Source organism: Erpetoichthys calabaricus, chromosome 5 (genome assembly GCF_900747795.2).
Source record: "Erpetoichthys calabaricus chromosome 5, fErpCal1.3, whole genome shotgun sequence".
NCBI lineage: Eukaryota > Metazoa > Chordata > Cladistia > Polypteriformes > Polypteridae > Erpetoichthys > Erpetoichthys calabaricus.
Window position 1 is genome coordinate 33,187,485 of NC_041398.2, and position 15,302 is coordinate 33,202,786.

The 15,302-nt window shown below is 40.5% G+C and overlaps 2 gene segments (V, D, J or C); both read right to left on the reverse strand.

The window, feature by feature from the left end:
- On the reverse strand, positions 1–501 carry LOC114642672 (immunoglobulin kappa variable 1-27-like). The segment is given in 2 exon segments: positions 1–323; positions 453–501. Coding segments are annotated over 2 exon segments (354 nt in total).
- Positions 502–14,477: 13,976 nt separating this feature from the next.
- Positions 14,478–14,995, reverse strand: LOC114642673 (Ig kappa chain V-VI region NQ2-6.1-like). The segment is given in 2 exon segments: positions 14,478–14,803; positions 14,923–14,995. Coding segments are annotated over 2 exon segments (357 nt in total).
- Positions 14,996–15,302: the final 307 nt, after the last annotated feature.

A 15,302-nucleotide genomic window follows, 5' to 3' on the forward strand; every position in this document is an offset into this window, starting at 1 on the left:
GTTTTTGTACGAGTCTCAATCACAGTGTGGTAAGTTGCTATACTGCTGACAGTAGTAGCGGCCGGCATCTTCAGGCTGAACTCCATTGATAGTCAAACTGAATGAAGTTCCTGACCCGCTGCCAGTGAAGCGACTCGGGGTGTCACCGTAGCGAGTACTTGCACTGCGGATCAGGAGTTTAGGAGTTTCTCCAGGTCTCTGCTGGTACCAGGCCATGGCTCTACCCACGCTACTCCCAGTGGTACAGCTAAAGGTGACGCTCCCTCCAGGAGAAACTGACTTTGGTGCTGATGGTTGAGTTACAGAAATTTGACATCTTGAATCTGCAGTGAAAAAATCAGAGATAAAGTCAGACAAGGCAAGAATACAATCATATGTTTGTAACTGTAAAATTTAAACTGAAGATGTTCAATTCCTTGTTTTTATTTCACTTAATATAGAAAGTCAGTTACCCTGAATGAAGGCTATGAAGACAGAGAGCAGCACCAGTGGAGTCATGGTGGCTGTAGATTCTGTCAGTGCGTTTCGTTTAGGAAATTATAAATGCAGTCAGAGTGCTGAACTGAGACAGATGTCACTAAGGGGGCGTCTTTATGCAAACTGACCAACACAGCACCTGCAGACAGACAAGAGAGGAAGAGCTTTGGTGAAATCTGATGAATGAGCTCAGTTGACCAACATATTTACTACAAATTGAAATTGCATTTCAGCTGAAAAGCCTTAAAACTTTGTTTTCACAGAAAACTAAAAGCAAATTCTGAAGGTTTAGGCCTCTAGGTGGGGTAGGGGTGAGTGTGCTGCCTCACAGATTCAAGTTATTTTCCTAGGCTGGCCCTTGTCTGTGTGCCTTTACTTTCTCCTTATTTTCTCATAGATTTCTATAGAACACACTGGTTTCCTTCTCCTTTCCAGTTGTGTTAACTGGCAAGTTTAAACTGGCCAATGGGAGAAAAAATTGAATCAGTGATAGACTAACATCCTTCTCACGAATGGACTCTGCTTTATTCTCAATGCTTTTGGAAGCAGATTTCAGGTCTTTGAAATCAGGTAACAGAAAGAGAAATTGAGAAATGGACAGATAGGCAAATTGCAGGGGACAGACAGTGCACATGGACAACAAGCAGCTAATCTCTTAAATAATAATTAATATTTAAGGAAATTTTGGTATATTTTACAGCCCAGAGCATGAGATGTAAATTTATCTAAAAAACTTGCTACAACATTAAAAGCAAAGTCCGAGAGCCACTAAAAATGTAAAAGAAGTCAGTCTACATGCTTCCATTAGGTCAGATTATCTCGGGACATAACGTGAGCTACCACAGCTATGCTGATGACACACAGCTGTATTTATCAATAGCACCTGATGACCCCAAATCTCTTGATTCGCTAACACAATGTCTAACCTGTATCTCAGAATGGATGAATAGTAACTTTCTCAAATTAAATAAAGAAAAAACCGAAATCTTAGTGATTGGCAATAATGGATACAATGAGGCTATTAGAAATAAACTGGATGCATTAGGATTAAAAGTCAAATCGGAGGTAAAAAGCTTAGGGGTAACCGTTGATTGTAATCTGAATTTTAAATCGCATATTAATAAAATCACTAGGACAGCATTTTTTCACCTAAGGAACATAGCAAAAGTTAGACCTCTTATATCATCGAAAGATGCAGAGAAATTAGTTCATGCGTTTGTCTTTAGTCGGCTAGATTACTGTAATGCACTCCTCTCAGGACTACCCAAAAAAGACATCAATCGTTTGCAGTTAGTGCAGAATGCAGCTGCTAGAATCCTTACCAGGAAAAGAAAATCCGAACACATTTCTCCAGTTTTGATGTCACTACACTGGTTACCTGTGTCATTCAGAATTGACTTTAAAATTCTGCTTATGGTTTATAAAGCTTTAAATAATCTCGCCCCGTCTTATATATCGGAATGTCTGACACCTTATATTCCAAATCGCAACCTCAGATCCTCAACTGAGTGTCTCCTTAGAATTCCAAGAGCAAAACTTAAAAGAAGTGGTGAGGCGGCTTTCTGCTGTTATGCACCTAAAATCTGGAATAGCCTGCCAGTAGGAATTCGCCAGGCTAATACAGTGGAGCACTTTAAAAAACTACTGAAAACACATTACTTTAACATGGCCTTCTCATAACTTCACTGTAATTTAATCCTGACACTCTGTATATCCAATTCATTATAATAACTATTCATTCAAAATTTGTACTAACCCCTACTCTCTCTTCTGTTTCCTTTTCCGGTGTCCTATTGGTGGTGGCTTCACCACCATCTACCCAAAGCACCATGATGTTCCAACAATGATGGATGGATTAAAAGCCAGAAGTCTGTATAACCATCAGCATCAAGTGACTCCGTGAGAACCCTAACTACAAAGAGGACTATTTCATTTATGTTAGGTAGAATGCCCAAAGGGGACTGGGCGGTCTCGTGGCCTGGAACCCCTACAGATTTTATTTTTTTTCTCCAGCCTTCTGGAGTTTTTTTTTTGTTTTTTCTGTCCACCCTGGCCATCGGACCTTACTCCTTTTTATGTTAACTAAGGTTGTCTTATTTTAATTTCTTATTTGTCTTTTATTCTTCTTTTCTTCATTATGTAAAGCACTTTGAGCTACTTTTTGTATGAAAATGTGCTATATAAATAAATGTTGTTGTTGTTGTTGTTGTAGCTCCAGATTTGAGTTGTCACATTTTGGTGGATCTCATCACCCTGATGGAGCAATAAAGATGGGTGACATGTTGTGAATGGTCCCGGGAAGTTTTCTGTCATCATCGTTGTTTGTACAGACCTGCAGGTGGGTCTTAAATCCATTCAAAGTTCTGGAACAATTTAATTTTCTTGGTCTGAGGTTTTGTTATTTATGCATCTTGCACAATCTTTGTGTTTGCTGGTGACTTTTCATCACTGACTGTGTGTTATTGGCTGTACATATAAACATTATGAAATTGAAGAGTTTAATATTAGTCTGCAAATGTTTGTTTGTTGTGTTTGAATTAGGCATTTCAAATGATCTATCACCTCATATACATTACACATATTGTAATGGTGAAAAACAATTTACTGTTAAATTCAGAAGATAGCATTCCTGCCACACTGCTCCTGGGACTTGGGTTCAACTGGCATCAACAGTATGTGGGATCTGTATATTTCCCTACTGCCTGTGTGTTCTTTATCAGTACTACAATTTCTTTTCAAAATGTAAAACTAGGTTATATTAAAGTCATCTGGTCGGGATATCAATGAGTGCACTCAACATGACATTTGAAATGTATTTATGCAGCAGGGATAGGTTTGCAAATATAATAACTTTGTGAGTAAATTATGTCACTTCAGATCAGAATACACTGTATATGAAAGAGAGGCAGATTAAAGACGCACATTCACTTTACACTGAAGCACACGGTGACCAATGACTAAAACAAAGTGCTGAAAGACCAGTGACCTCAGTGAGAGATGTCTAATCTGATAAATAAATCAACAGTGTAGTGGAGCAGTGGCAGATGAATTGAATGTTCATTTTTGTTTCTTCTTCTGAGGTTTTGAGAGAGTTAAGAAATATAAATAAGCTCTCTTTAAAGCCCACTTCGGACAACTATTCCAAAATCATTGATTATCGTGGTGGAGGGGTTTGCATGTCCCAATGATTCTATGAGCTCTGTTGTCCGGGGCTTTATACCCCTGGTAGGGCCACCCAAGGCAAACTGGTCCTAGGTGAGGGATGAGACAAACAGCGGTTCAACAAACCTGCAATGATGAATCAAAACTTTGGACGACGTTTTCCCTCGCCCGGACGTGGGTCACCGGGGCCCCCCTCTGGAGCCAGGCCTGGAGGTGGGGCTCGATGGTGAGCACCTGGTGGCCAGGCTTGCACCCATGGGGCTTGGCCGGGCACAGCCCGAAGAGGCAACGTGGGTCCCCCTTCCCATGGGCTCACCACCTATGGGAGGGGCCAAGAAGGTCGGGTGCAGTGTGAGTTGGGTGGTGGCCGAAAGACCTTGGCGGTCCGATCCTCGGCTACAGAAGCGGGCTCTTGGGACGTGGAATGTCACCTCTCTGAAGGGGAAGGAGCCTGAGCTAGTGCGTGAGGTCGAGAGGTTCCAGGTAGATATAGTCGGACTCACCTCGACGCACAGCTTGGACTCTGGAACCAATCTCCTTGAGAGGGGCTGGACTCTCTACCACTCTGGAGTTGCCCCCGGTGAGAGGCGCCGAGCAGGTGTGGGCATACTTATTGCCCCCCGACTTGGAGCCTGTTCATTGGGGTTTACCCCAGTGGACGAGAGGGTAGCCACCCTCCGCCTTCAGGTAGGGGGACGGGTCCTAACTGTTGTTTGTGCATATGCGCTGAACAGCAGTTTGGAGTACCCACCCTTTTTGGAGTCCCTGGATGGGGTGCTAGAGGGCATACCTTCTGGAGACTCCCTCGTTCTGCTGGGAGACTTCAATGCTCACGTGGGCAATGACAGTGAGACCTGGAAGGGCATGATTGGGAGGAATGGCCCCCCCGATCTGAACCCGAGCGGTGTTTTGTTATTGGACTTCTGTGATCGTCACGGATTGTCCATAACAAACACCATGTTCAAGCATAGGGGTGTTCATATGTGCACTTGGCACCAGGACACCCTAGGCCTCAGTTCGATGATCGACTTTGTGGTCGTGTCGTCGGACCTGCAGCCACATGTCTTGGAGACTCGGGTGAAGAGAGGGGTGGAGCTGTCAACTGATCACCACCTGGTGGTGAGTTGGCTTCGATGGTGGGGGAGGATGCCGGTCAGGCCTGGTAGGCCCAAACGTGTTGTGAGGGTCTGCTGGGAAAGTCTGTCAGAAGTAGCTTCAACTCCCACCTCCGGCAGAACTTCGACCACATCCCGAGGGATGTGGGGGACATTGAGTCCGAATGGGCCATGTTCCATGCCTCTATTGTTGAGCTGTGGCCGTAAGGTGGTCAGTCCCTGTTGTGGCAGCAATCCCCGAACCCGTTGGTGGACACCGGCGGTGAGGAATGCCGTCAAGTTGAAGACACAGAGGTGGGGGAGCCCACCCCCGAGTCTCCAGGCTCTGCTTCCTCAATGGAAGGCATGTTAGTGGGATTGAGGAGGTCTTCGAAGTACTTCCCCCACTGACCCACAACGTCCCGAGTTGAGGTCAGCAATGCACCATCCCCACCATATACAGTGTTGACACTGCACTGCTTCCCCCTCCTGAGATGATGGATGGCCGTCCGAAAGTCGTTCTCCATGGCCTCCCACACCCAAGTTTTTGCCTCAGTAACCACCAAAGCCACATTCTGCTTGGCCTGCCGGTACCTATGAGCTCCCTCCAGAGTCCAACAGGGCAAAAAGGTCCTGTAGGACAATGTTTTTAAAAATAACAGACAATTAGAGAAGAGGGGCCATGGACAGATCACATCATGAAACAGATTGGAAAGGCACAGTATGATGTGAGGCATCTCACAAAAGTGCATATCATGCTGGCACTGGTTTCACAGACTGAGATATCAAAGTATATATTTGGGATAAAACAAACAGCAAAGAAGGAATGTCATAGAGGGAGCTTGAGGACTTAAATGAACAAAGACCAGACTTATAAAAAATGTCTTCAAATATGGAGGAACCTTTCTTGGGCCACAGTGAGAAAGACACTGAGTTACCTCTAATACACAGAGCTGGAATTTGAAAAATATGAGTTTGCAGATGCCAGGATGAGCATGAATCCAGTTGCCTTTCCACATTTTGTCAAATAATGCGTAAGAACTTATTGGGCCAATGTGTAATTTGTAAAATTTATGAGTAAGATGGCAGACAGATTAGAAAGAAGACTGAGAACAGCAATGCTGCATTTAGTTAAAGGCCAAGTAGACAAATTACTAAGGAAATATTTCCAAAGCAGACTTAGACCATCCCACAGTAATAAATAAAAATCTGTACAAATGTCAAAGCTGCTCCACTGTACTCTTATATTGACGAAAGTGCAATCTAAATCACATGCAGTATTTACACTTTTTCTGAGTAGAAATTCCCATTTTTACATAAGGAAAGACACTGTGCCTGCATTTATAATGGTAACTCTGTCATTTCATGCTCCTTTCCTTTTCAAATATACCTGACAAATGAATAAACAAATAAATGACTGCTTAAAGTAGTATCTTATGTTTATATAAAGTAGATTTCCTCCACATTGTTCATTTTCTGTTCATTTTTCCTCTTTGGTCTTCTCAGTTTCTTTTAGTTTCACACCTGCAGTCATGAAAACAACTCAGTGAGGTTTTTATACGACTCTCTGTCACTGTGTGAGTGGGTAGTTGTAAAGCTGCTGACAATAGTAGTGACCGGCGTCTTCAGGCTGGACTCCACTGATAGTCAAACTGAATGAAGTTCCTGACCCGCTGCCACTGAAGCGACTTGGGGTGTCACCATAGCGAGAGCTTACATCAATGATCAGGAGTTTAGGACGTTCTCCAGGTCTCTGCTGGTACCAGTATATGGAGGTACCCACATTACTTCCAGTGGTACAGCTGAAGGTGACGGCCCCTCCAAGGGGAACTGACTTTGGTGCTGATGGTTGAGTCACAGAAATCTGACATCTCGAATCTATAGAAATTATGTGAAAAACAGAGATGAAATAAGACTGCTAATCATAAATACAAGCTAGAACTTTTCATGAGGGTTTTAACTCCTTGTATCTTAATTCAAATAATGTAGAAATGCTCTTACCTTGAAAACAAAATACCAGGAAACAAAGGAGGACCAGTGGAGTCATTGTGGCTGTGGCTGCTAGAGCATCTCGGTCAGGAAATTATAAAGTCTGTCAGAGAGCTGAACCGAGACGGACATCAAGAAGGGGCGTCTCTATGCAAATTGAACAGCTAACTACACCTGTAGACAAAGAAGAACAAAAGAACTGATTGTAGAAAAACTAAAAAGTGACCTCCAGTAAGATGAGGGTCCTAAACATGTCTTGTGCTGGCCTCTCACTCACCATCAGCTTGGGATGTTCATGGCTCTGTTAGTTTTCAGTGAAAATGAACAGCTGGCACAGGGTGCTATAAGATGGCATAGTGGTTAGCTCTTTGAGTCAAAGCTGCAGAAACTCAAGTTCATTCCTTTGTCTACTCTTTGTTTGTGTGGAGTTGTTGTATTCTCCCTGCGTCCTCAGATGTTTTCCTTCACAATGTAAAGATCTTTCTGTTAGGTTAATTAGAAACATTGTAAACATAGCATCTCATCTAGGATGGCTTTGATCTTGCACTCAGTGCTTTGGAACACAGAATGTATCACACAATGTGCAATTAAGAACCAGAATGAATTTTTTAAAAAAATGATAAGAGGACAAACTACAAATTTACAAATAAAAGATCTTATAAAAACAAGTGAAAACAAATCTCCAAAATCATAAAAATGAACTAGAAATGGTAATTATTAATACCTCTCAGGGTGAAATAATGAAGGAGGATTCCTGGTGGATTGCAAAAATTTTGATATATGGTAGAACCAGATCAGAGTGGTATTGAGCATTTAGAGAGTTCATGTTATTGGTTTGTAAACTTTTCTCATGGCTTGACTTTCAGGAGACTTACAGTATATTCACTTTGTATTTGTTTCTTTCTTGTCAAGTTTTCATTACCTTTAAACTGTGTCCAACAACATAGCAGCAGTCTTTCGGGGTGCCTACCCGGCCATCCCCATTTACTAAGTCTCATTGCAAAAACAACTGCATGATGGCATAAAAGGCAAACAAAAATACTTGACACATAAAGAGAGGGGTAGCCGTTAATCAGTCTCTGTAGTCTGGTTCAGCAAATTCATAGAGCTCCTTAGCTCTGTTCTACTCTTGCAGAAGTGACTAGAAGTGACCAGAAGTGACCTAGGGACTGAAAGGGGTGGAGTCAGTTGCCCTCACTGGGCAGTTCCTCTGCACTGTGGAGGAAGAAATGGACAAGACAGTTAGTGGCAGTGCGTCCTCTCAGCACAGGGTTGTGTCACATAAATGGGAAGAGCTTGGAGGGTGATGATCCTCAGACACGCACGCATGACGAACCAGAGAAATTTCGTAACAAAATGCCAGGCAGCATCGCCATTTATAAATATAAATATAATATATATTATAATATATAATATAATATATAATAATATATATATAATATATATATAATATTATAAATATCTGGGAGTGCAGCTGGATGATAAATTAGACTGGACTGCCAATACTGATGCACTGTGGAAGAAAGGACAGAGCCGGTTATACTACCTTAGAAGGCTGGCGTCCTTCAACATCTGCAATAAGATGCTGCAGATGTTCTATCAAACAGTTGTGGCGAGCGCCCTCTTCTACGCAGAGGTGTGCTGGGGAGGCAGCATTAAGAGGAAAGATGCCTCACATCTGGACAAACTGGTGAGGAAGGCAAGCTCTATTGTTGGCATGGAGCTGGACAGTTTAACATCTGTGGCAGAGCGAAGGGCGCTCAGCAGGCTCCTATCAATTATGGAGAATCCACTGCATCCACTTAATAGTATCATCTCCAGACAGAAGAGCAGCTTCAGCGACAGACTGCTGTCACTGTCCTGCTCCACAGACAGATTGAGGAGATCGTTCCTCCCCCAAACTTCCATCCGGGGGGGTAAACGTTAACATTTAACATTATACATAGTTATTGTCTGTTTTTCACCTGCATTATTATCATTCTTTAATATTATTTATTGTATCAGTATGCTGCTGCTGAAGAATGTGAATTTCCCATTGGGATTAATAAAGTATCTATCTATCTATCTATCTATCTATCTATCTATCTATCTATCTATCTATCTATCTATCTATCTATCTATCTATCTATCTATCTATCTATCTATCTATCTATCTATCTATCTATCTATCTATCTATCATTTATATTAAATAGAGGGAGCCAAAAATACCAAATGAGTTTGTACAAAAAAACCAACAATTTGAGTGGACTTCTGACATTCAGTTCAAGTCATCTCATTTTTGTATAGCGCTCTAGACAAATTCACAGTTAGATATAAATAAATACTTTACAAATTACTAATTACATAATGAGTACACATAAAGGCACAACTTGTTTAAACAGACAGAAAAACAAACTTCTTTGAAACATTAACCTAAATAGAATCTACCAACATCCGTGAATTATTTAAATGTTAAAATTTGACTAGTCATTAGTCAGTCAAGTCATTACCTAACTCGCTATATCCTAACACAGGATCACAGGGGTCTGCTGGAGCCAATCCCAGCCAACACAGGGTGCAAGGCAGGAACAAACCCCAGGCAGGGCACCAGTCAATGTGATTCACATCAGTGTGTCTTTTTGGAAACTGAGAATGTGAGACAAGGAAATTACATTAGCATCAGCTATGAACTTCTGTTTCCTCAGATTATAAAATTCTGGAACAAATGAAAGGGAATTCATCTGATGAGAACAAACCTGCCAAACGTCTGCACTCACTCAAATGGACAGTCGTTCAGTTTTAAATAATCAAAGATTATTGGAATCATTTGGTTTTAAATTAATTGCAAGGTTATGATGAATTTCTTAGGGTTATTTTTTAAAAGATATGTTTCTGATATTTTCTGGATGTCTTTGTAAAAATGTGCACATTAATGAAGCAGACCTCAGGTTTATTAACACAGGGGTAAAATTGAATCTGATAAGAGATTATGGGTTCGCTTATCTGCCTTTTTGTTTTTCCTGACATTGAGTTGAGTGATGACTAATCTTTTTAAGTTTATAAGGGCCAGATTTTGTCTCATTGGATGAAATTTGAACTCTGACCTATGTTTTTGGATCAGGTTTTGTAAAAGAAAGAATACATTTGAAGATATAAGGAAAAGACTTGTAGCCCTATCTTCTAGACATTTCTGTGTTTCTTGTCTATGTATTACATCATTTCTATTTGTTTTTTTGTTATTGTATATAACTTTAGTTCAACATTAATAAATTCTTAATCATTATAAGGTTTAACTGATTATTTTCCTGCTATCATTGTGATTAATGCCACAATGGTATAGCGCTGTTCTCTGGACACATTCTGGAATTCAGCCACTGAAGTCACAATCTGAATATTCACAGAGGAAAAGCTGCGGGACCAGATGGAGTCGGTCTCTGAGTGCCTAAGGCCTGTGCCGACCAACTTTGTGGTGTCCTTTGCTACCTGCCTAATCTGCCACTAAGGTTTCAAATCATCTAAAATCAAATTTTATTTGTCACATATAATTTATACAGATTATTCCTTCAGTACAATATATGCAGAAAAGTTTAAGAAAATGCTGCTGCTGTAGAAAATATCTGATATTGTGCCAGTTTAAAGAAGGCAGACACCTCTTCACCTAATGCTACAAAACAGTAGGCCTTACATCCCACATCATGAAGACCTACATGAGGCTGGTCCTGAGCTATTTGAGTCCTCTTGTGATAGACCACCTGGACCAACTGCAATTTGCCTATCAGACAAAGACAGGAGTGGAGGATGCAATTGTCTACCTGCTTCACAAAGCTAATTGTCACCTGGATAACTCTGGAAGCACTGGGAGGATTATGTTTTTGGTTTCCTAAATACCATCCAGCCATCACTCTTAAGAGGTAAGTTCAGGGATATGCGGGTGGAAGTGACTATGGTGTCCTTGATAATGGACTAAGTTTCTGTCAGACTGCAGTCTGTGAGACTCAAGGACTGTGTTTCTGATATGGATGTGAGCAACAGTGGAGATGCACAAGGAAGAGTGCTGTTTCCTTTTTTCCTCACTCTGTACACCTTAGACTATAGATATAATACCAGGTCATGTCACTTGCTAAAATCCTCTGATGATTCTTCACTTACATGGTGTATTGATAAGGAGTACAGGAGTCAGGTAGAGAAGCTTGTTCTTTGGTGCAGAAAGAATTGTCTGCAGCTTAACATCAGCAAAATCCAAGGAACTGGATATTGAATTTCACCAAACCTAAGAGGCTCTACACCCGGTCACTATTCAGCAAGTGGATGTAGAGGTGATGAACTCCTACTAGTGCTTAAGGGTCCACATCAATGACAGCATACAGTGATCTCAGAGGACAAAGTCAGGCCAGAGCAGACTCTTCTTTCTCAGGAGGGTGTATTCCTTTAATGTGAGTAGTGACATCCTTCACATCTTCTGTAACACTGTAGTGTGCTGAGCCAGTAACATCACTTCAAGAGAGACCCACTGAATCAATTAGCAGGTAGGCTCAGTTATGGGACACAATCTCGACCCCCTGGAGTTAGTAGTGGAGGAGCGATTGAAGATAAAACTGAATGCCATTATGAACAATGCTGCACATCCTCTCTCCGACACACTAACACAGAACTTTCAGCCAACGAATCAATTAGCAGAAATGTGTTTGGAAACACTAATTGGGTTCCATTATACCAACAGCAATAATGCCTCACTATATCTGGGACTGCTCTAATCTTTAGCAAAGCCAGAGGTTCTCTTCTGTTTTGTAATTCTATCTATCTATCTATCTATCTATCTATCTATCTATCTATCTATCTATCTATCTATCTATCTATCTATCTATCTATCTATCTATCTATCTGTCTGTCTGTCTGTCTGTCTGTCTGTCTGTCTGTCTGTCTGTCTGTCTGTCTGTCTGTCTGTCTGTCTGTTCATATTTGATATGTATTCCTTAATAGCAGAGGCGGACCATGCATTTCACATCTAGGCCTTCAGTAGTGCTCCGTCTGAATCAACTCGCCCCTCAAAAACTAATTTATGGTTATAAAAACCATTTTAATATGCACAAATACAGTATAAAGAGCCGTTGCATCGCAGATAGATAACTCCTATAGCCACAATAAATGTCTTTATTGAATAGACAAACCAGGGGTGAACAAGTTCCTTTCTACTGCAGCTACAGCCTGCGACACACATAAAAAACATCAATAATAACTCATAAACTTGCAATATTTTTTAGGAAAATCGCAACATTTTACTCACCAAAAATTCGGATTATTTGTAAACAAAATCCATCCTCCTCTCTTTCCTCAAAAACAGTTCAATTACTCTGTTGTACAGATTATCCGTGCGCTTCAGTTCCATCACGAAGTCCCTTTCTATCGCCATCGAAGCTAATGCTGAAAGTCAAACCTGCCCTGTCGTATTTCTGGCATAAGTTTTAATTTGCTTTAGGGCTGAAAATGTCCGCTCAACAGAAGCAGTGGACACGGGAATGCTCACCGCCAAACATACCAATGTGTACAGCTGCCCCATGATGCTCTCATTCAGATTTTTATATTACACCATCCTATCCAATCAATGGGTCTGAATACGGTGACGTTGCCGTACGCCTGCTAGAGGGCCCTAGTGAAACCAACTCAAAATCTGATTGGTTGAAGCAACGGTTTAATCGACATCTGTTTTCTGTTAGAGGGCCTGTGAAGGCCTCCGGGCAGACTTCTTTGACTTTGACCCTGCCTCGCAACAAATGATGGCTGAAATGTGATTGGTTAAATGCTTTAATACGAAAATACATGTCTGGAAGCAGCACAGCCATCGGAAAGCAATGAAAGGAAGCGGACAGACTATTTGGAATTATTTAATAAGTATTCATTGACAAAATACAATTAACATCAGTTTGTGATTCAGATATTTTTTTAGGCCAGCAGAGAAGGCCTTGAAGGCCCTGACGGCCCGCCACTGCTTAATAGTAAGGCCTTGATTATCTGTATCACACATAATGTTAGATACCAAACATTTAAAAAGTATTTTAATATTTTAAAAAAGAAAAAGAAGAAGAAAAAAAAACCTTAATACTCATTGTAGGGAAATATCACTTAGCTTCAGAGGTTGCATCAGTTTTTTTTAATTATTTAACACAAGTTAATCTGTTCAGGCTCTGATACTTCATTATAAAGATTGTTATGAAGCAAACTTAGTCTGAAGAGGGGTAGGGTACAGCCTCAGTCGTTCATGATGTCCTTCAAGTTATAGAGTACTAGATATACAACATGGGAGACCGGTCACTGTCCACCAGCACAGAAAGCATTTGAATGAATTGATGACAAGGATGACCTCACAAGAGGAGAAGGTCAGTGTTAATAGAAAGAGACAGAGGCTGAAAACAATGGACTACTGTGCTAGGCGTGTTATGAGCAACTGCTGGAAACAAGCCATAAATAGTCTTATTTTGGTGTAGGTAGGCCCAAAGGAACATTATTTTTTGTTATTTTCTGTGTAATTCACATAGTATTCCTACACCTGTGTTTTACTTTGTTTTAATAACTGTTTCGTTTGTTTTAGCTTTATGCTTTTCTGGGTTAAGGATCATCTTGTGAGTACCAGTACTGGCCACAACAAACAGGATTCTTGATTCAATCTTTTATTTCAAGTATTGTCATACACACTAGCCCAGAGATCACCTGATGAGTTCCTGAAAAGTAGGAACCAAAAGGAAAGGTGAGGGTGCAACACAGTTCTTAATTCCAATTCTTTTTATGCCTCCAGAAGAGAGAAGTATATCCCAGTGGTCCTCTGATATTACTTCCACCCCACAACTTTCAGTTCATTCTCTCTATAATGCAGATGGTTACCATAAGTCAGGTTTCATTTCAGAACCAGCCTTGGACAAGGATGAAGCTCCGATTCAGAAAGCAAAACCTTTTGAAGTTGGCACAAGTATTAGTCCAGGTAGTTTACTTAATTATTGTGGGAATTGTGCAGTAAACTGCCTTCCGTTAAATTGGGTTTTCCTAAACTCTACCCAACACTCATTTTCTGACTGTTTCTGCTTTTTATTACAATATCAACAAGGTAAAAGATTATTTTTATCAATTTTTGAAATTAGCAATCTTTATTTTTCATGGATTATTCTAATTTCCTAAGGTGAAAAAATATGAAACAGAGAATTTAAAGGAGGTTCAAACAAACCTTTAAGCAAACCAATTTACTATTAAAATTTAAATATTTAAAATCATAAATGTGTGTTTTCTGGCCTGACACGGAGTGAGGACTATAATTTATGAATAGGCACAGAAATTTTGCCATTTTAAACTGAGACTTGAAGTTGCTAGTACAGGATCTGGATTATTGTGCACATTTCAAGACTAAACCATTTTATTCTAGTAAGTGAAACACATAATAATGTCCAAGCTGCTCCATAGTTCTCTTGAATTGAGAACAATAACAATACAATTCACACAGTGAAAAGTATAATAGAAATCAATACATGCTGTATTCATTCTTTATGGCACCATTTTTTAGCAGAGACTCCTATTCTTTCAGCAAGAGGGAAACTGTGCTGCATTTGAACCATTGACTCTGCAATTTACTGCTCAATTCCTTTTCAAATAGGTTGGAAAAAAAATGCTGAAGGTAGTTGTTTGTGTTTATGTAAATTAGATTTCCTCCTCACTGTCCATTTTCTATTCATTGTTCCTCTTTGGTCTTGTTTTAGTTTCACACCTGCAGACATAACAGCAGCTCAGTGAGGTTTTTGTATGAGTCTCTGTCACTGTGTGAGAGGGTAGCTTTTATGCTGCTGACAGTAGTAGTGACCTGCGTCTTCAGACTGGACTCCAGTGATGGTCAAACTGTATGAAGTTCCTGACCCACTGCCAGTGAAGCGACTCGGGGTGTCACCGAAGCGATTGCTTGTATAGTAGATGAGGAGTTTAGGTTTTTCTCCAGGTCTCTGCTGATACCAGTACAAGTAGCTACTCACATCACTCCCAGTAGTACAGCTGAAGGTGACGCTCGCTCCAATGGAAACTGACTTTGGTGCTGATGGTTGAGTTACAGAAATCTGACATCTTGAGTCTGTAAGAAAAAAATAAAAGAAATAAAGCTGTTAATGTGTTCTGCAGTATAAAAAGAATACTTTATAGTACATTGTAACTCTTTTTATCTTAATTCAATTAATGTAGAAATTCTATTACCATGAATGCAGAATACAAGTACAATCAGGAGGACATTGAAAGGAGTCATTGTGACTGTAGATTCTGAAAGTGAGTCTCATTCAGGAAGTTTTAAACTCTGTCAGCGTGCTGAACCAAGATGGGCGTCACAAAGGGGCGTCTCTATGCAAACTACGCAATCCTGCAGATGCCTTGAGTGCCTTGTTAATGGACAAAAATATCTCCATTTAAAATTAGATCTGTAGCACAATAAAGTTTGCAAAAAGTGAAGGGGGCTAAATACTTTCTGAATCCACTGTGTAATGTCAACATGTGTTACTCTGATGCCTCAAGTGGAAAAGGAACACCAGCTCATCTGATTCTCAACAGTGTAACTAAGATTAACTGAGATTAGTTCATTC